The sequence below is a fragment of the Cinclus cinclus genome, chromosome 2 (assembly GCF_963662255.1).
Source record: "Cinclus cinclus chromosome 2, bCinCin1.1, whole genome shotgun sequence".
Lineage (NCBI taxonomy): Eukaryota > Metazoa > Chordata > Aves > Passeriformes > Cinclidae > Cinclus > Cinclus cinclus.
The window spans coordinates 106,592,966-106,614,770 of NC_085047.1; the positions used below are offsets into that span (position 1 = coordinate 106,592,966).

Sequence of the window (21,805 nt, forward strand, 5' to 3'; positions counted from 1 at the left end):
TCTGCCCCAGAGACTAAGGATTCTGCCCCAGAGCCTGACCCTTACCCTGCCCCTGCCCCAGAGACTAAGGATTCTGCCCTAGAGACTAAGGATTCTCCCCCAGAGACTAAGGATTCTGCCCTAGAGACTACGGATTCTGCCCCAGAGGCTAAGGATTCTGCCCCAGAGGTTAAGGCTGTTGCCCCTGAGCCTGATTCTGCCCCAGAGCTCACCTCAGAAAGGAACCATCCAGAGTGGGTGGGGTTTCTAGTGAAGGAGATGGGCCAAATGCTGAAGGAGTACCTTTCCCCAGCTCTTGAGAAACTCTCCCCCTGCCTTAAAGAGGGAGAACCTGATGGTGCAGCAGTGGAACCCACAGATGTTACATCTCTCCAGGCTCCAGCTGAACTGCAAGGGCACTCACAGCCAGCAGCAGTTGCCCCTGTGGAAACTAAAAAGTCTAGGGTGAAAACAAAGCACCTGGATAATAATGATCAGAAAGCAGGGCCCTCACAACCAGCAGGGGAACCAGAGGTTGAGATCGTCATGGACTCCCTGTCATACGAGAGTCTCCGTAATCTGCGTAAAGATGTTGTACGAAGGGGCCGTGAGGCTTTTACAACGTGGTTACTGCGGGTCTGGGACCTTATGGGTACAGGTGTGCAGCTGGATGGTACTGAGGCAGGGAATTTGGGACCCCTGACCCAGGACTCAGGCGTGAATTGAGTATTCATAAGGGAGCCAGGCCTCCTTTCTCTCTGGGAGCGGCTTTTAAGGAGTATAAAAGAACAGTTTGTCCATAAAGAGAAAATGCAAGACCACCACCATAGAATGCGCAAAAAACCCTTGAGGAGAAAATCCAACAGCTGAGAGAAGTGGCAGTACTGGAGGTACTCTTTGGGAGGGGTGGACAACATGACAATGACCCCGACAAGGTCAGGTGCACAGGGCAGATGTTGTGGAATCTGGCACACCTGGGGCCATCTCAATACACCACATTCATTGCAGCCATTAATGCTGACACCAACCACAAGACAGTGGGTTCTGTTGCCAATAAGCTCAGAAATTTTGAGAGCATGATCAATGGCCCAATGCAAGCTCAGGTCTCTTCCATAATTAGGGAACTTGAAGAGTTTAAGGAGGAGATAAGAGGGGTGAAGGAGGAAATGAGGAAGGTCAATGCAGTGCCAGTGCAAGTCACAAATCCCAAAGTTAAAGCCGAATGTCCCCCAGCTGGGAAAAGAGGGTACACCCCACAAACTAAACTATGGTCCTTTCTGCGTGACCATAGGGAAGACATGAGAAAGCGGGATGAAAAACCAACTCCAGCCCTTACAACACCAATATGTCAACTCAAAAAACAAAACATTAACCAAGGGAGCTCCACTAAAGTGAAAGTAGCCTCAACTTCCCATAACCAAGATGCAGGGTATTACAAAAGGGAGGATGATTTGTCAGATCCCCTTGAGGGAACCTCCAACATGTATGCCCAGGAAGGAAATAATAACCAGTGCTAGAGGGGCCCTGCCTCTAGCCAGGGAGAGGCACAGGAAAACTGGGTCTTTTGGACGGTGTGGATCCCATGGCCTGGCACATCAGAGCCACAAAAACATAGGGCATTAGTTGATACTGGTTCACAGTGCACCCTAATACCATCAGAACATGTTGGGGAAGAGCCTGTTTCTATTGCTGGGGTGACAGGGGGATCACAGGAATTGACTTTGCTGGAGGCTGAGGTGAGCCTGACTGGGAAAGAGTGGCAGAAGCATCCAATTGTGACTGGCCCAGAGGCACCATGTATTCTAGGCATAGACTTCCTCAGGAATGGCTATTACAAAGACCCAAAGGGACTCAGGTGGGCTTTTGGAATAGCTGCTGTAGAGGCAGAAAACATTAAGCAATTGAACACCTTGCTTGGACTGTCAGAGAACCCATCTGTAGTGGGACTCCTGAAGGTGAAGGAGCAGCAAGTGCCAATTGCCACCTCCACAGTGCACCACCGGCAGTACAGGACAAATCGAGATGCCGTGATCCCCATCCACAAGATGATCCGTGAGCTGGAGGGCCAAGGGGTGGTCAGCAAAACCCACTCACCCTTCAATGGCCCCATCTGGCCTGTGTGCAAGTCTGATGGAGAATGGAGATTGACTGTGGACTATCGTGCATTGAATGAAGTGACTCCACCGCTGAGCGCTGCCGTGCCGGACATGCTGGAACTCCAGTACGAGCTGGAGTCCAAGGCAGCAAAGTGGTACGCCACCATTGACATTGCCAATGCATTTTTCTCCATTCCTCTGGCAGCAGAGTGCAGGCCTCAGTTTGCTTTCACCTGGAGGGGCGTGCAGTACACCTGGAACCGACTGCCCCAGGGGTGGAAACACAGCCCCACCATCTGCCATGGACTGATCCAGGCTGCACTGGAAAAGGGTGAAGCTCCAGAACATCTGCAATACATCGATGACATCATTGTGTGAAAGAACACGGCAATGGAATTATCTGAGAGAAAAAAAAAAATCATCCAAATTCTACTGAAAACCGGCTTCGCCATCAAAAAAAGCAAAGTCAAAGGTCCTACCCAAAAAATCCAGTTCCTGAAAATAAAATGACAAAACAAACAACACCAAATCCCCACTAAAGTCATCAATAAAACCACCGCAATGTCTCCAGCAACCAACAAAAAAACCCCACAAGCTTTCCTAAGTGCCATAGGTCTTTGAAAAATACACATTCCTAAGTACAGCCAAATTGTAAGCCCTCTCTACCTAGTCACCCGGAAGAACAATTTCCATTAAAGTCCTAAGCAGCAGCAAGCCTTCGCCCAGATCAAGCAAAAGATGCTTTAGCCCCTTAGCCCAGTCAAAATGAAACCAGAAGTAAAGAATGTACTTTACTCTTCAGCCGAAAACAAAAGCTTGTCCTGAAGCCTTTGGCAAAAGGTACCTGGTAAGACCCAAAGCCAACCTCTGGAATTCTAAAGCCGAAGTTACAAAAGGTCTAAAGCCAACTACACCCCAACAAAAAAGAAAATCTTGCCTGCTTATTAAAAAGTTCAAGCTGACTCAAAGGTGATTAGCACAAAAACACAACTCCTCCTGGCACCCCGACTACCAGTGCCAAGGTGAATGTTTAAGAAAAAAGTCCCCTCTACCCACCACGCCACCAATGCCACATAAAACAAGTGAATCGCCCTCATCACACAGCGCGCCCATATCAAAAACCCAAATCACCCTAAAATTTTTAAAATAATTACAAACTAGCCAAAAAGTGAAAATTTTGGTCTTGCCAATAAAAAGAAGTAAAACCAAGTGACCCTAGCTAATGAAACCCCACCATACAACCAACTACCAGCAGACAAAACTCACTACACTCTTTTCTCTGATGGTTCCTGTCACATCATGAGAATGAACCAGAAGTGAAAAACAGCTGTATGGAGCACCACATGACAGGTTACACAAGCTACCAAAAAAGAAAGTGAATCAAGTCAACTTGCTGAACTCAAAGCCATTCAGCTGGCCCTGGACATTGCTAAAAAAAAGTAGCCAAAGCTTTACCTTTACACTAATTCATATATGATAGCCAATGCTCTGTAAGGTTAGCTGAAAAGATTAAAAAAAGCTAACTGGCAATGTAAGGAAAAACTAATCTAAGCTGCTGATAAGTGAAAAAACATTGCCACTCGGGTAGAAAAGCTACCCGTAAAAGTCTGTCATGTAAATGCCCATGTCCCCAAGAATCGGGCAAATAAAAAGCACCAACACAATAAGCAAATAGATCAAACTGCAAAAATAGAGGTGTCACAAATCGACTTAAACTAGCAACACAAAAGAAAATTGTTCCTAGCTCAATAAACCCATAATCCCTCAGGTCATCAAAACAAAAATGCTACCTATAAGTAGGCACAAGACCGAAAAGTGAATCTCACCATGGACAGTATTTCCCAGGTTATCCATGACTGTGAGACGTGTGCTGCCATCAAGCAAGCCAAGCAAGTGAAGCCCCTCTGGTATGGGGGGCAGTGGTCTAAATATAAGTATGGGGAGTCCTGGCAGATTGACTACATCACACTGCCTCAGACACGCCAAGGCAAGCGCTACGTGCTGACCATGGTAGAAGCCACCACTGGATGGTTGGAGACCTACCCTGTGCCTCATGCCACTGCCCGCAACACCATCCTGGGCCTGGAAAAACAAGTCCTTTGGAGACATGGTACCCCTGAGAGAATTGAATCAAACAATAAAACTAATTTCAAAAATAACCTCATAAACACCTATGCCAAAAAACACAGCATCAAGTAAGTGTACCACATTCTTTATCATGCACTAACGACTGGAAAAGTTAAACAGTGCAATGGACTGCTTAAAACCACCTTAAAAGCACTAAGTAAAAGGACTTTCAAGAACTGAAAGATTAATCTACCAAAGACCACATGGTTAGTAAACACCCAAAGTTCCACTAACGAAGCAGGCCCTGCCCAATCTAAGCCCTTGAAAACATCAAATAAAAATAAGGTTCCAGTAGTGCACATAAAAATATGCTAAGAAAAACTGTTTAAGTAAACTCTGCCTCCAACAAAGACAATCCAATTAATGAAGTGGTTTTCATTCAAGAACTGAGTTGTACCTAGTAGGTAACGCAATAGAATGAAAAGACCCAATACATACCCAGAAAAGACCTTACTTTAAAGTAAACTACCTATGATACTGTGCCTGTATCTGTAACTACATGTATATGTATAATTTAAAAATTTTAATTTGATGTAGCATAATGGTATAGAAAAATTCGAGGTGGATAATGTTGGAAGTTGGTTCTCTCCCTTTTCCCTCTGTGGAATTTTCCCCATTGTCATGCTAAGATACCTGTTGGCTGGGCCCTGGTGGCAAGGGGGAGACGAGAGAAAAGGAAAACCCTTCAAAATTCAAGCAGCCAAAAAAAAACCCAGAAAGTTCTGGCTCGGCCCATTTCACCCCCAGTCCTCCTGCTGCTCTGCAGGACCCGCTCGCCCCCAGCACCGGGAACTGCAGCTCAGGGAAAAGGTGCCTGCAGCCAAAAAAACACTGGGACTGAGTTACTGTTCTGTTTGTGGGTAATTTCATAGCTGTTGTTGTTCTTGTTTGTCTTGTTAGATATACTACTAAAGAACTGTGATTCCTATCCCCATAACTTCACCTAAAAGCTCCCTTAATTTCAAAATCATGATAATTTGTAAGAAAAAAGATCACATTTTTCAGTTCAAAAGCAGGCTTCTGCTTTTCTTAGCAAACACCTGTCTTTCAAACTAGGACAATACGTGATCATGCAATACCTAATATTAAGGCCATCCATTTTGGGCTGTTTTATAAATAATACTCATTTTCATGTCTGCATTTACAACACATTTTTAAAGGGATAAATGTCATTTAGATGGCAAAGGACTGAAAGTAAACACTGTACTAAGCACTTACTAAAAATCCATCAATATTTTACTATCCAGTAGTTTGTAACAGCATTTGCAAATAATTGCATCAAAAAAAATCAAAGCCTGTGGCTTCAATATTCTTTAGAGCTGGTGATGGGCTATGTAGTACAAGGGTTAACACACCTTGTTCTTCTTCCCCAGGCTTGGACTAAATTTCTACCTCCAAGCCCAAAGTGCAAATGGGTTTTGCAAAGTTACTCTGGTCCCTTGTGGGCAGGTGTCTCCATCAAAAGCCATCATGCAGCATGGGGACACTGGTACCCTCAGCTCTGGGGGGACAGGGGACTGGGTGAGAGGTAGCACACACACCTCTGCAGAGAGCTATGCTCTTACAGAGCCTGCCACCTCTCTCCTTGGATAGTTTGTATCATAAATATTGCATAATGAATATTTGTCTCTGTTCCTGTAACCAGCAGCTGTCATACCTTTTATTTCTATTGTCACTCAAACTCTGCTTTTAGTCCTTGCTTTGAGACCTCCAGAAGCTGTTAAAAGCACAAACAACATTGTAGACAGTGTTCTGTATTCCCAGGGCTTAAATAGAATGAGGTGAAATTTTCCTTCATTTTCTTCTAAGTTTTAGAAATGCCCTAACTCCAGTGCCTCTCAGAACACTTAGAAAATATAAAAAAGAAAACACAAAAACCAACAAAAAACCATAAACAAACAAATTTTAAAAAGAGGAAAAACAAACAAAAAAAAAATTAAAAATAAAATACAATAAAAACAAAAAATAAATACAAGGAGAAATTACAGCATTGGTGGGCATGCAATAGGAGGAGGGTGGGTTGTGTAGATTGTTCAGGAAATTCACAATTATATAAGTAAAGAGGATTAATATCCTGCTTGTTGACCTCAAGCATTTGGCTTCAGACACAGGAGCCCTAAATCTCTCAGAAGGTTTGCTGGCAGGACCCTGTGCTGTTCCACCATGGAAATTACAGCTGAAGGACAATGAAGATGGACTCAAGAAACGAGGAACACATGGCTGCTGCAAGAAGATAAATCATTTCGGCCTTGCTGCTGTTCAAACTTTCCAGCATTGAAGAACATCTCCTCCTGAGAAAAATATGCAAGAAACCAAAATAATTTGATGACTAATTGCTCTTGAGAAGGAAGTTGTTTTGGTAGAATCATATTTTATGATGTGCAGGACTGTACCTCATGGGAACATGAGGCTCTGCTTCTTCCTACATTACCTCCAGTCTGGCCAGGTCATTTTCCCATTAAAGAGCAAAAGCCAACATGAAGCCAGCCCTTGATCAGATGTTATTTAGGAGCACAAGAAACTCTCCCCCTCTAGCCTGTGAGATACAGGAAAAGCTACTCCTTGCAGAAGGGAATGAAGTTCGCTGACCCTCACCCAAATTAAAACCAGAGTGAGATAAGGGGCTGGGAGCAGTGGGCAGGCTCTGCCATAGAAGAGGAGTTTTGATACCGAGTGAGGACCTGGAGGGTGGAGCTGTGTGGCTCAGGAATGTGTGGCAGGAATCCTCCCTTTGGCCAGACATATATTTTTCCCTGTGGGAATTCTTCTTGTAACTCAGGTCTCTGCTCCACAGGTCAGAAAACAGGGTACAGCATCAAGAATTCACAGTTGCTACCATTTATGAACTTTTTTCCTTTAAAGGCAGGTAGCACACATGAAGTGCTAGCTGGATTTTTCTTTATTCCATTGGTGGTAGTTGTGCAGCTGCCTTCACCAAGCATTGTCTATCAATCCACAATTTACTGAGGTATAATCTAAAAAATGCCTGCCTGCCTTTCATGTGGAAGGGAAGCCAATCAATAGCAGTGGATTATTCCAGCATGTGTATGGTCTAAGAGTATAGCACATTTGTCACTAAGAAGCAAATCAGTTTCTCTATTTGCATCTTTGTGAACCAGAGGGTTTTGTTCTAATTGATTTTGTTTCAGTATTTTCTTAGGAAAGCACTTATTAACTAAAAGTTAATTTCTTAACACATGTAAGAGAAATAGAAAGACCACATAATATAATTACTACTGTGCAAAAGCAGAAAGCCTAGTGCTCTTAGGAACAGCATGCATTTCCCTTTTTTATGCAACAGAAACATTTGATGTGCTAGGATTTTAAAATTATATAAATAGATACTACTCCATATGCTAATTAAACGGCAAATTGTTTCTAAGCTTGTTCTAAGAACCAGTATTTTCTCTGTCCATTGCATTGCACCTTTTTGATTTAAAGTAGAAGCACATTTAAACTATGCATACATATAACTCACTCGTTTTTATTCTTTTGTTAACATAGATAAACCCAGTATGAATAACCATAAAATCCCTTTCTACCATCAGAGGCTTTACTGCAGTAAACTGAAATTTAGTGCTGATTTTATTTACCTGTTTTACTAGTAATCAGTAGGTTCATTTCATCAGGGCTCAAATTTTCAGTGGTTCTTAATGTCTTTTCTGGCAAAAATTTGAACAGACTAGTGGTATCACATATCTTAGAACCAAATTGAAATATTTTGATTTACATAATAGATGTGGCTTATTTCAATTCAGTTTATTCTGTTGTGCCACATTTCTTCATGGGAGCAGCAGTTTTCCCCATTCAAATGTTTGCCAAACTAGTCTGAGTCTTTTCCAAATGACATTTTCCATCACATCATCTGATATGACAGAACAGATTAATTCATTAAAATCTTAAAACTGGTGATGTTTGCAGTGTGTGCTGAAGAGAAAGATCAACAGAGGAAGATAGATTGTTTAATTATTTGTTGTTTGTAAGCTGGAGTCCCAGTTTCCTTAATAAGAACCCAGGTGTAGGTGACACTGTGTATGCTACTTTCAAAGACTAATTTTTTATATTTTTTTTTTATCTTCCATACCCAGCCCATCTGTACAGCATTTTTCAGAATACCTCCTTACCCAGATAATTCCCTACTCTTATTCAGCCTGTGGTAGACTTGTTTATGAGGAAAGAGTAAAAAGAAGAAAAGAATGGTCAGGCTGACCAATGGAAAATAAACCCACAATTTATTATTTAGTATATATGTGTGACTCCTAAGTTGAGACTGTGATTATACAAACCTAATGATACCTAATGATGATACAAACACTGCAGTCCCTCTCTCCAAAGCTGCTAAAGAGCAGCTACTATAAGACATTCCAGTAAAACACATTTTCTAATGCTGTTTGTTCAAGTCTATGTCCGAAGATTTCAACTGCATGAACAATTAGGAGCTGAAAAGAGTCACAAGAAGTTGAATTTCTATTTCAACTGAGTTGATAAGGCTGTTCCTTAAGATTGTTGATATTTACATTTAATTATGATCTGACATATTGTTTGTAAATTTTGGGAAAATAAGTGTGTTATTTATCATTATCTAGAATCCAGAACATCATCTGCTATTCTTTGTACAGAACATATTTTGCAGTGCACCTGAAAGGGAGGCTGGGAGAAGGTACTGGTTTTCATGATTTATGAGCAGAGTTTTTTGACATGGGCTAGCACCTACAAGAGGCCAAAGCAAACCCACTATATAATCTGTTCAGAAAGATGAGAATAACAGGATTTATATATATATTAAAAAAAAACCACTAAAAGAAACCAACTCCACAGCAAGATATTTGAATGCTTTTATCTTCTGAAACAGCACTTTTCAGGTTTTGGTTTTTTGGTTTCTTTTTTGTGTTTTGTTGTATTTTTTTAAAAAAGGCAATTGTATCTACAGTTTTCACAAGCAAAATAAAGGGGAAAGGAAGCTGTGCTGTTGTGTGCTATTCAAGCAGTTCCTCAGCAAAACAAGTCAGGCAACAGCTGTGTTCTGGCTAAGAGAGCCACTCAAGTCCCTCTTTGAGCCTGCTGCTGCTTTACCTCTGTATCCTGTTTGGGATAGAGAAATATGTCGTGAGAACTGCAATGGCTTGAAACTGTCCTTCCTTAACCACTAGAGAAATTATCCTAGCTTTGTAGTTTCTTGAGGCTCAGAGCCACCTCCAGGAGCTTATAGGTCCTATTGCATTTCTTACCAGTAAATATTCTTTAGTAGAGGGACATACATTGACATTTTTTTCTTTTTTTTTCCTTAATAGAACCTCTCTGATATATGAAAGCCTTAAGCAAGAAACCCCTCTGCTTTTCTAGGAGTTTTCCAAAATATGGGTCAGAGCAGGACATTGCAAAGCTAAAGACACAAGGTCTTTCTGGACTGCTGAGGGGCAGTGACAGCCCCAGGTGTGGGACTTGGGGACTCTTTTCAGGCACAGGAAGAGAACATAGGGTCCCTTTTGGGAGCCCTTTTTGGATTCCTTTGTGCAATGGGAACTTTGGGCTGTCATCTAAAGCTGGTTTTTTTTTTTTTACCATGTATCATTAAAATGAAAAAACCCCCAACACCATAATTGAAGACAGTGCAGTTTAAAGATAATACAGAAACAAAACACTTAACAATATTAAGCTGTGCATGGTATGAGCAGATTTAAAGCTCCCAAGACACAAGTCTGTAAAAGGTAACAAACATGTGAATTTTGACATTTAGAGCCACCTCTTTCTCTTTTATTTTTCTCAATTAGAGATATTTTGTTACCTAGGATATTTTCTTGTGATTTATATATAAAAACAGCTAAGCTTTTTTTAAAAAATATATCTTTTGATCTCATAGAGAGGACACAGCAAAAAAGTGTTTATAAATGCATCTGCTAAAAAAAATAGAAAACATGAGCTTCTAGAATAAAAGTTAAGCTTGCAAAACAATTGCAGTGACTTTCCTTTTCTTTAGCAATACTTGTTTTATGCTTGTGATAGTTGTCTCCCACTCCAGCCTGTACTTCTGAAGAGGAAGGAGTGAAAAATACTTGCTGAACAGCTAATTTATCAGCCTGACATTACCATCTATCAAGAGGAGAGGCCTGCTGTTAGGAAAATCAAGATTATTGGTTCAGGGGTTTTGTTACCTCTTGTGAAATGAGGGCAAGTTTGACAATCTATGCACCTGAGGGATGTTCTGGACATTTTGAGTCCCAAGTCCCATACATCACTTCTTTTTCTGCAGCCTGCTCTGGTTGTTGCTGTCTTCATTGACTCATAGTCCTGCTGATAAAAGAGCCCATTCAAAGCAGAGAGGATTTGGGTTTCTTTTCCTTCACAAGCTGCGAAGAAACCCACTACAAAATTTTTATATTCACAGGTTAATCTTAGATCTTACCATGTATGTTTGAATTCAGCACCTTATAAAGTGTTGCAGACTCCAGTATCTTATGTATCTTAAGTATGATGGCAGGATCATGTCAGCAGGAGCATGCAGACACCTCTCTCTTAGGGGTCCTGCTCTTGAGCTGTAATTCAGCAGATGGAAGCCCTGGAAGGCAAAGGGCTTTTCATATGGCAATGGATAACCTGGAACAGGTGAATGAGTTCAGCTCTGCGGTGAACAAAGACTATCTGCTTAGTAAAAAACCATCAAAGAAAAATCTAATGAACAAGAATTAGGCTTTTGTTATTTTCTTTCCAATTTAAATTTAAAAAAAAATCAGTAATTGATGGAAGGGATTAGTTTAGCCTCTCCCTTAAATAGTGATATTTACAAATTCTACAAAAGTTCAAAAACTATAATCTCTCTCTGGTCTTGTTGGGAACCTGCTGCTGATGTTTTTTTTTATTGTGGAGGAATGGCAGTGTGTACTCTAAGTTTACACCACTGTAGCCTAAAGGACATATTTAAAATGTGATTTAGATTCCAATGCAATCAAAATTCCACTCTGCAGCACAGCAAAATATGGACAGGCCTATTAATGAAGAAATACAGCTGTGTAATCACATTCAGCACTTTGTATGATGCTTGCATGATAACACTTAGTGGAATGATTATGTCCAACCCTCTCAAACTTGTATCTACTGAATTCAAAATAGACAGCATTTGCACATTGTATCTTCACAATTGTACGGATGCAAGATCTGATGATTTGCCAAAAAACTTGATAAAACTATTAGTCAGTGATGAGATTAGAATTTTGCAATTCCCAGGTTGCAGATATATTTCATAAAATAATGTTTGGTTTTGCTTGGTTTTGTTTTGGGTTTTGTTTGTTTAATTTTTCCTAACTCGCTATATGAAGCTGGACATTTGCATTGTGTTAAGGGAGTACAAGATATCAAGATGCAAGAATGTGTATGAAAACTGGAGTGCAGATAGCAGTAGGTGATGATTTGTTCATGCAAGGAAGGAATCCAGAGGAATATCTGCAATTCACCCTCTTCTAAGAGGATGCCTAGAGATCAAGGGTAGATGATCATATGATGAAGTCGCACAACTGAAAACAATTTGGTACCTTTTTCTTTGATTTTTTGGGCTTTTTTGGGTTTTTTTTCCCTTAATCACATTTGCATGAAGGCTTTCGAATACTGTTGAATTGTTTTAGGACACAAGACTTCTCTGAGAATGAGAGCAGCTTCTACTGACCTGCCCACTGCCCTTGTCAGATGACATTGGCAAAACAAGTGCCTCATTGACTTGTTTCTGTCAATGCTGATCCATCACACCTAGGAAGTTACCAGCTTTCACAGCCTACCACTTGGAAGACTGATGTTTAAGCAGGTTTATTTTTTCTCAAATGTGAATGAGAAGAATAGCATTTAATTTCTGTGTGTCAGATTTTGATTGCCTCTGTCTTGACCTTTCATAATTTTGAGACATTAACATTAAAAAATAAATGGCATAATTGTAAGTGTGCAGGTATTGCCTAAGTATTTCCTGTACATAAGTTGTATAAATGGCTTACATTGCACAGTAAAAGAAAGTCCCACATTTCACTTAACATAGTGCACTTAAGATTTTCAGTCTTTTGGCCCTCAGTATTAGATGTTGAGTATGGCTCTCAAACACCTCTCTAACATCTCTTTGAGAGATCTTCTAAACAGAGGTTGCAGAGTATTTTTGATTATTGCAGTTACTGCCAACAAAAGTGGTTGCCCTTCACTGAAGAATGTGTCAGACCAAAGGTGACGAAGGTGCTCTCGTGCTGCATGGTAATTTGTTCAAGTAATGGTGCAAGTGGAATCTCAGCTGACCATAGAAGATGGCATTTCAGTAATCACAAAACATTCACTGTTTCCTAATTACAAGTAGCTCGTTCCTAGCAGGCTGATGTTTTTAATAAGTAGTTATTCACTAGGGGGTTTTTTTGGGTTTTTTTTTTGTTTTGTTTTGGTTTTTTTTTATTTTTTTATTTTTTTTTTATCTTTGGAAGTTAGACATTGCCCTCTGCTGGGAACAGGATCTCCTAGCAGTGGTTTGCAAAGCACCCCAAATGTTGACAATTCGTGAAAATGGACACAAAAATCTGTGTTCTGCTCAAGATATTTGCTGGTTTCAAGGACCCATACTTTTTTGTGGTCCCTTCTTGCATTCTGCTCTACTTGAAAGTCTAGTGTGCAACAAAAACGGGTCTCAGTTTGGATGAAAAAGAGCTTTTGACTAATTAAATTTGAACCCCGTTGGCTTGAGCTGACAGTGTAACTTTATCACAGTGAGCAGCAGGAACATGCAGTGCTATACATTCCAATTTTTACAAAAAATAAACTTAATACTGGAAAAAGTATATTCATCAGAAAAAAGGGTGATGGAGAAAAATGCAGTTGAATTTACTTCTTATGTGTTCTCTTGCATGTCTTTATTGCATTATTCAACAATTTGAAAAACTTATAATTATACTGAGAAGTCAAAAGTGTTATTTTTCATTTTATACTTTCATTGTTTTGATTTGTCTGATTGTTGTTTTGAAGGGATGCCAATAAAAATAATAACATTTTAAATTTCACTTAATAGTTCTATTCTGATGCCTTTGGGCTTTTCCAGGGTCCATTAAAAATACAAAACAAAACAAAAAAAAGAAAAAACACAACAAACAAACCCAGAACAAAACAAATGTAACTTGAGGATGTAACTTGAATTTAGATCTTACAGAAAAGGGGACAGAAACAGATGAACTTCTCTAGTAATGTAATAGAAAGCATTTAGTAAATTTAAAATGTGAAATCAAAATTCTTCGAAAATAGTGGCAATAAAACTGTAGTGATCCAGCATTTACAGAAAACTTTGAGCTGATGGCATGGAAAGCATTGTATATCCATTCATTAAACTTTTATGACTTTCAGATCTCTTCTCTAGTTTTTCTCAGTACAGAAAACACATGGAGAGAAACAGCTGCCTAAGGTTAACTGTGAGGGATTTCTATTAATTGACTGACAGGTTTTTTGTACCTTATCTTAAAGATGAAGCAAAGCAGCACTTGTACTTATTGTATGTTTCATGTTTTCAACAAATCTGCAGACTTTTAAAAGCAGATTGTCCATGCAGAGCAGCTGCTCCATGACAAAACTGAGATTTTGTCTGTCTGCTCACTTCAAAGGTGAACTTCTAGGGGAAAATGCAGCCCCTACAACACCAGCCCCTCCTACAGTACACACTCTCATGATGGCAGCTCTGGAGCAGAGATGAAGATGTGCTCCCAAAATACTCTCAAAATACCCAATATCCATCCATAGCATTGCCCTGCAGTCAGCCTTTATTTACATGTGCCTGCAGCTGGAAGCCTCTTTGCTTCACCAAGGGAGCTCCGTGCCCTCTGCAAGGAGCTGTGAGTCCTGGAGTAACAGACCCCCTTATTAATGGTCACAGCTGGTCATTACCTGATCACTGAAACTTCCTTGATGGCCAGCTAATGAGCGCCCCACTGTCTTATTGTGAAGATTGGTCAAGATGGACAGTGCAGGTAATTTATAGCTGAAGCCCCAGCATGCTAATGGCCTTCCTGGAGTAACTGCAATCAACACAGTATTACTAGTGGCATTACATTCTTCCTAATTTACTTCTCTGTTGCAACTATTTCATGTTGAATGGAAACTTCAGATTCTACGCTTAAAGATATGTTAGCATGTTTTATTTAGGGGAAAAACCTACTTTCAGATTTAATAAGGAAAACAACCTTAATCTTAAAAACATTTATTTTTGAAATTTTTTCCCCTTATCAGAAGATTTTTATTTTTAAAAACAAAATCTATGCTCATAATATTCATCTCTGGAAGGCTCAGAAGCCCACTCAGAGCAAAAATCTTCTCTCAGGGGTAAATGTTAGCTGCAGGAGCCTGGAGAGCTTTGATAGTTCAGCACCTGTGGTGTCTAATCTCTGTGAATCATGGATAAATTGGCCAGAAGTTATAGTCTAGCTGTGATCTTGCCAGCTCTTAAAAGCTATAAAGTTTCAACCAAGGCTTGGCTTAATACGAAAGCTCTGGAAAAAGCCCAAGAAGTGGCAGTGATGCATTAGGTAGCATCTCTTCTCTCCAAGTCTGGAAGATAATACCACAGGGGTTGTCCAATTATCACAGAAGCCTGCTTTGGCTTTCAATATGCAGGTACCTTCTCCCATTTCAAGAGTGCACAGATTCCACTGTGGCCAAGACACTCATAATCCTTTAAGGTTTTATATTTTCATTTTCATAAGTTCAAGTATTATAATTATGATGCAAAACCAAAACAAAATCAAACCCCCAAAACCACAACCCTGCACCCCCACCCACTCCCACCCTCTACTTGGTATATATCTGCAATGCAACTGCTATGAGAAACTGGGCTTGCATCAAGGAATTTATCATGTTCCATTACAGGTTTTCATACATTTGACCCATCTTAAATGGTGTCTCCATGCTCATCTCATTCCCAGCAAATGGTTTCAAGATTGCAAAAATCTTTCCCCCAGTGATTCCAAATTGCACTTCTTGAACTGTGGAGAGATTGAGAAATTGGGTTTCCAGGGAGGTGTCCTGACCATTGCTCCCTGGGGATGTGAAAACAGGACCTATGCTTGTCTTCAGAAAGAGAGTATTTGCCCTCTCACTGAAGATCCTCATCTTATATTTGGCAACTTTGCTCCAGAATATGTGAGATTATTAAAATTTCTCATTATTCAGAGTTTCTATTTAATACTTTTTGATCATGGATGTGTCCCTTCTCTCCATCCTGGTTTCAACTACTGGAATACTCCTGTCTCCTTAGCAGGCATTGCTTGCAACAGGTATGGTAGCAACCAAACCTTCCTGAAATTACTAAAATAAATGAGTTCCTAAAGTACCAAAACAAATTGTGAAAGTAGCAGAGACGGTACTTGCCTTGATGTTACACATTTGGGACACAAATGTTTGATTCCGTACCTTTCATGGCATGATGTGAAATTCAAGCCAGACTGGAGTAATTTATAACACAGTTGCTGAATAATTACTTATCTTCTTGTTACACAGAATCCTGCATTTGTTTTCATGCTTAAAAGTAAATATGATATTCAAATATTGATGCTGTATGTTTGAGGAGGACCAGGTCCTAACCCAAAACAGTGTATTTTTAAGGAAATTAATTTAATCCAGATAGACTTATGGCATCTTGGTACAGATGAAGTGTGCTAACAATGTTTTTCTCTAATTTTTTGTCCAGGAGCTGTGGTCAGTCAGCTTTAAGGTCAATAAATAAATAAATAAATAAATAAATAAATAAATAAATAAACCTTGACAGTGTCAATAAAATATGACTTTGGTCTCAGAAGTAATATAAGCTCCATGGAAATACTCTCTCCAGGGGGAAAAAGACCACTTCTTAAATCCCAGTACTTCCTTAAGTTACTGTGTAATTATCCCCTAAAAGAATGCACATGGCAGTTTAGAAGAGTTGGTGCATGTTGAGACAAATCTCTTCACAGCAGTGAATGGGAGATCTTCAGCTCTCCTCTTGCTTTACCCAGCCTTACCAACACACAAAGTGTGCAAGTTACCATTTTGACCCCTGTATGTGCTTGAGATAAAGCCCAAAGCCAAGTGGTACAAACACAATGTAAGATTCCATAATTAAAATACACAAAGCAAAGACATATTAGGTTTTTAAATTCTCATTAGAACGATTTAATAAGTAATCCTGTACATTTATATGAAATTTCTGATCCTTGCTGCATGTTTTGCTAATGGTTCTTCCCATTCTAATGGCTTATAATGTTCAGAATTAGTTCACATGTGCTTTTTTCAAGCGTCAATGCTTAAAACCTTCCTGCTAAAGTAGTTTAGCAGTGAGCACGTTTTTCTACCAGATCCCTTGGGAGTGGAATTCTACAGGAATGTACCAGCTTCTTTGTAGAAACCATTGCAAGGCTGAACTAACACAGATGTAACTGCACGTCTATTTTACCTTACTTTTATCTTTTTCAGAGAAAACAAAGAAATATTTTGTTAAGTTAGCTCCTTTTGAAACGACATAGTCTCTGATAACCCTACCAAACAGAAAACATATTGAAAAAAAATGGTCATGTTTTTACATATAATTTAATCACATTTTTATTGTATTTATTTTCAAAAAATGTATTGAACCTAGTGTCAAGAAAAGCAGATACTCTTGGAAACTTTCAACAGCTTCGAAACTGAGGAGCTCTCTGAATATTTTGGTTTTTAAAAAGCAACGGATTTTAAATTTTGAAACAAACATATTTTCTTACATTCTTTGCAACAGGCGGTTCTGCTAATCTAACCTGCAGAGCTTTCTTTGGATACAGTGGAGATGTCAGTCCTTTAATCTACTGGATGAAAGGGGAGAAGTTTATTGAAGATTTGGATGATAGTCGAGTCTGGGAAAGTGATATTAGGTAAAATAAAAAGATATTTTTTTCTCTATATTTTTTGATAGTTAATGTTGTATTTTTATCACAGATTAACTAAGGAACATATTGGGTCTGATTTTTGTTTTTGCAACAGCCATCCTTTTCCTCTTTGACTCCACCACCAGTAGAGAACAGAAAAATGCCCTCCTCAGCCAAATCTGATGTTAGAGACTTGCAAAAAACAGAATAGCTACCAAAAAGACCTGTAGTGTTGACCAGCTGGAATTTACCTAGTGACTCCTGGTGACTTTTTCAAAATGTGGTAATCTACAAAAACAACCATGAGGACACTCAGTAAGATGAAATAAAGAAAAATAAATATCTTGAGAAAATCAGCTCAAAAAAAGTATTTTCAAACATGAATCCTTAAATAAATGGTGAAGTTTGACTTCCTTTTTGGAATGTTTTGACTTCTTCATGAAAGAAAACTCAGTTTCCTGGGATGTTATCTGGCTTGTGAGAGCCAAGCATCCTGTTATGTGGGCTGCTTATATCTGCTGAGATACTTGTTTTGGAAAGGATCTGACAATTCATGCATGTACTTCTACTGCTCCTAAAAGTGCTGCCTCATTTAGAAATTAAGGACAAAAGTGGATTTGTATTGAGAATTACATGCTTGACATAGCATGCTAAATCCTATCCAATATGAAGTATCTGCTTGGATCTGAAGAGATTCCTTTTCCATTTATAACTCTGTATGTGTGAATATCACTGTTTCTATGTATCATAGAAATTAAAACTCAGAAAATCAGGCAAATCTTTGTGTGTCTGCTGTGGTTTAGCCTCAGCCAGCAAGTAAGTTCCACACAGCCACTCATTCACTCACTCTCTCACTCACTCACTCACTCACTCACTCCCCTCTTATCCCCCTCAGGTGGGGAGAATACAGTTTAATAATTAAGATGAAGTGAGAGATTATAATAATAGCAATAATATTAGTTATAATCGTAAACATACATTATTAATAATAAATGTAATGAAAATGAGACATACAGGAATAAAACCCAAGAAAAATAAATTATGCACAATATAGTCACAACTAGAAAAATCAAGAAGACTACAAAGACTTTCAAGATCATCATCCCCAGATACAGGCTGAAAGGAAGTGTATGTCACCCCAGTGTAGTTCAAGTTTATTCTATAAAAGTCAAGACCAATAGACTAAATGGCACATGACAACCATATTTTATCTTTAGACTTTTCCCAAGTCCTTCAGCCGGTGACTTGGCTAACTGATGACTGACAAAAAAAAAGTGACAAGAAACCTGTTACAACTTTCTTGTTTTGTTGAGGGAGGAGCAGAAAAGCTCATTTCCACTTCATTTGTCAGGCCTGGAATAATTTGTCGTTTGTTTTCCTGAGTTCCTGAAACCACTGATGATCTTGTTAAGAGGGAGAGAAAGTAATGGGAAGACAGGTGGAGTCTTACACAGGAAGCCTTTATTTATTAACTGTCTGAACTAGCAACACCTGGTATACCAGCTCTTCCTACTGTTTGATAAAACATTATCAAATTGTATAATGCATTCTAGAAATTATCTCTCAGTTCATGGCATGAACACGTTGTTTCTGAGTGGCATGTCGAAGATCCTCAGAAAAAGGACAAATAATTGTGTTTGGCCCAGACTCAGTGTTACTCTAAACCCCCAGAATAACTGTTTTCAGTTTTCTCTCTTCTACCATTTCAAGACTTCGTGGATCAGGGTATTCATCAAAATGTATAGTGATATATTATCTATGTGCATATCCTTCTGCTTAAAAAAGACAATGAACTGCAGCTCTCATTAACATTTACAAAGCGAAACCTCCTCATTAGAAGTGAGGAAGAAAAGGGCATGATATAATTAAATTAAGATTGCATCAAACCATAACCAAATTTGAAGCCAGAAAGTTGTGAGTTGTAAGTAGCATTATTATGTCATGATTATCTAAAGTTTCACTGTGATACAAGCAGAACAGCAGTGATGGTTGTTTTTTTCTCAGGGTTCTCAAGGAGCATCTCGGGGAACAGGAGGTTTCTATCTCATTGATTCTTGACTCAGTTGAAGAGGCAGACCTAGGAAATTATTCCTGCTACGTCGAGAATGGAAATGGACGTCGGCATGCCAGTATTCTTCTACACAAAAGGGGTAAATATGCAACTTTTCTCCATGAAAGGGTAAAATGTAGCGGCGGTCAGTTTGTAGAGATTCCCTCTGATGCAAGCATGAATTTTAGCTTCCTAAGAATTAATAGTCAATAATTATTTTTCTCCAGGAATTTGTACGACTTGCAAAATAAAAGAGAAAGGTTGTTGTTAATTATGCCTGTCACTAGAAAAAATACAGTAACGCCTTTTAATTAGATCCCTGTAAAAGATGGATTTAATAATTCATTAACTTTAAAATTAATAAAGGCTCAATAGAGGAAAAAATAATAGGAAACAACAGGTGATGCAACTAATCATTTTCTGTAAGAAAAAAAAAATCAAATTTTAGGAAAACAAAAAAAAAAAAAAAAAACCTCTTCCACTTCTATCCGAAATGCCGCCTAAACCCCATGCCAGGGGGACCCCTGCATAGCCTGACATGGACATTTTCCTTCCAACACTTCTATTTAGCATCAACATTTCTGAAGCGAAACACCTCAACAGAAGCTTCTAAGAACCTTCCGGTTTCTCCTCCCCACTCACATCCCATAATTCCAGCCTGCCTAACGGCCACAGCCATCTCCCACCGAGACGATTACAGGGACATAAAGAATCTCCTGCAAATCAAAGCTCCCAAATCCACTTTGTCCACTTTACCTCCCAGAGGGTGCTCCACATGCCTGGGATTGCCACTCCCCACCCTCATGCAGCTTCCTGTTGACTTAAGAAAGCAAAGAAAAAGCAGGAGCTGTGTCTGCATTTTGCCGACATTTCTGTGCTTTTTTTAGACTGTTTGTAAAAGTGAGCAAACCAGGATCTTACTGTGGTGCTAAAGTACTTGTGGCAACTCAATTTATATCAAAGCAGTGATATCTTCCCTAAATTTAGTTCTGTAGCATGCAAAGTCTGTCTAAGCTTAGAAGGAAACCATAAATCAAGATAGTGTGACCAATTTATTTAAACATATTGTTGGGTGCTTCCAATTACTGGAATAGAACTTCATTTTTCTGAACTCTTGCTTCTTAAAAGATGCAGATGTGAATTTACCAGATGTTCCGTTTAGCCTGGCATTTATCATATTTTCTTGAATTTACTGAGATGAGAAATTAATTTATTAAGTAATTGAACCTCAACAGTATACCAGCTAATATTCATATACTCTGCTTCAGAGACATTTGAACCCACAGCAAGAGCTTAACCCAAAAAAAACCACTGAAGTCCAACAGCTTTTACTTAATAATCAAATTACTTGATGGAATACTACAAATAAAGAATTTTTAAAGCTCAAATTACTTTTAAAGCAATAGTTATTTAACTGATATCTATGAAGTCATATGCTGATGATGAGTCTTTATTTTCTCTTCCATACAAGCAGTAGCTCCAAGACTGAAAACATGTAAGTTTTCTCTGTTCTGTGACCACCAGATTTATAATTTAACTTTGTGAATGCATGAATTTTGCAAGAATCTACTTTCCTTGCTCCCTTTCTTAGGGAGCTAAGTCAAACATACAACAGTATGTGGCCTCATGATGACATGCTTAAGAGGGAGTAATCTTAATATTTAATTGACCTTATAAATAGTAAAAGGACAAAAATAGCGGAAAAAAACTCCCAATTTTTTTTCCTCTTTAAGTAAGGCTGAACCTGAAATAGATGTGGAAGCAAAATCTGTTGTGCCCTCGAAAGACAAAAGATACCAGATACAAGCCTTCTACATATTTTGCATGTTGACAACTGTTTCAGTGAAATGATAAATTAAGCATGACAGATAAAAATTTGAGCTAGTCTCTCAGGTCTCCTAGGAAGAGCAGTTTTGCACTGCTTGCTTAGTTTCCTGTATATCACCATGACAACCTTTCAGTTTAGGTTTCCTTGTTTAGATCCATATTTAGTTTCTGCTAGAAATGAGTTAGCTGTTTATTAATTTCTGATTATTTGGCTGACTTAGAACAATTGGGACCTAACAATTAAGTAAATTTGCTTCCTGAACACCAAGACATTCACAAATGTATTCTTTTTGGCTGGTTTTCCAGTTAGTGATTTTTTCTTCCCCAGCATTATAAAAGTACAAAAATGATGAACCTGGAATGTTCACTGCATACCTGAAAAAGAAATTATAATCCTTCTTAAATTTCCCATGTGGAACATTATCATCAAGGTCAGAAGGGACAGCAAAGTAGAAAATTCTGCCACTGAACAAAGAGAGTTCCTGGAAAAAGAGGTATTTAGGGCTAAACGCTGCAGTGGGCATTCAGGTACAAAGTTTAAACCTTTCAAACACCCTTGCAACTGCTGCTTCACCCAGGTCAGTAGAGTCTCTGCACCCTTAAAAGTCCAGGGGGAGATTTTAGACATCCCTACATTTACACAGGCCCTGAAAGCATAACAAGTCAACAGTCTAAATCCTGAAAAAGCCCGGATGCATCTTCCTTGATACTCCCACTGGTCAGCCCAACAAGGACACATTCTCACCTCACAGAAACCCTGGGCAGGGTCCATCAGAGGGTGGTCCCAGCCCAGCCCAGAGCATGGCACGGTCAGCCAGGGAGAAGGGGGCTTCAGCTCTTCCCCTGCCACGGCACTG

General features: G+C 39.2%; 1 protein-coding gene across 1 annotated transcript in view; it reads left to right on the top strand.

Annotated features, from left to right (window-relative positions):
- The window catches only part of IL1RAPL1 (interleukin 1 receptor accessory protein like 1), a 595,893-nt gene that overhangs the window by 553,781 nt on the left and 20,307 nt on the right, over window positions 1–21,805 (top strand). Inside the window, exons 6-7 of the mRNA XM_062515161.1 lie at window positions 16,945–17,077; window positions 19,076–19,221. Of these exons, the coding sequence (XP_062371145.1) occupies window positions 16,945–17,077; window positions 19,076–19,221 (279 nt within the window). The remainder of the gene's footprint in view (window positions 1–16,944; window positions 17,078–19,075; window positions 19,222–21,805) is intronic.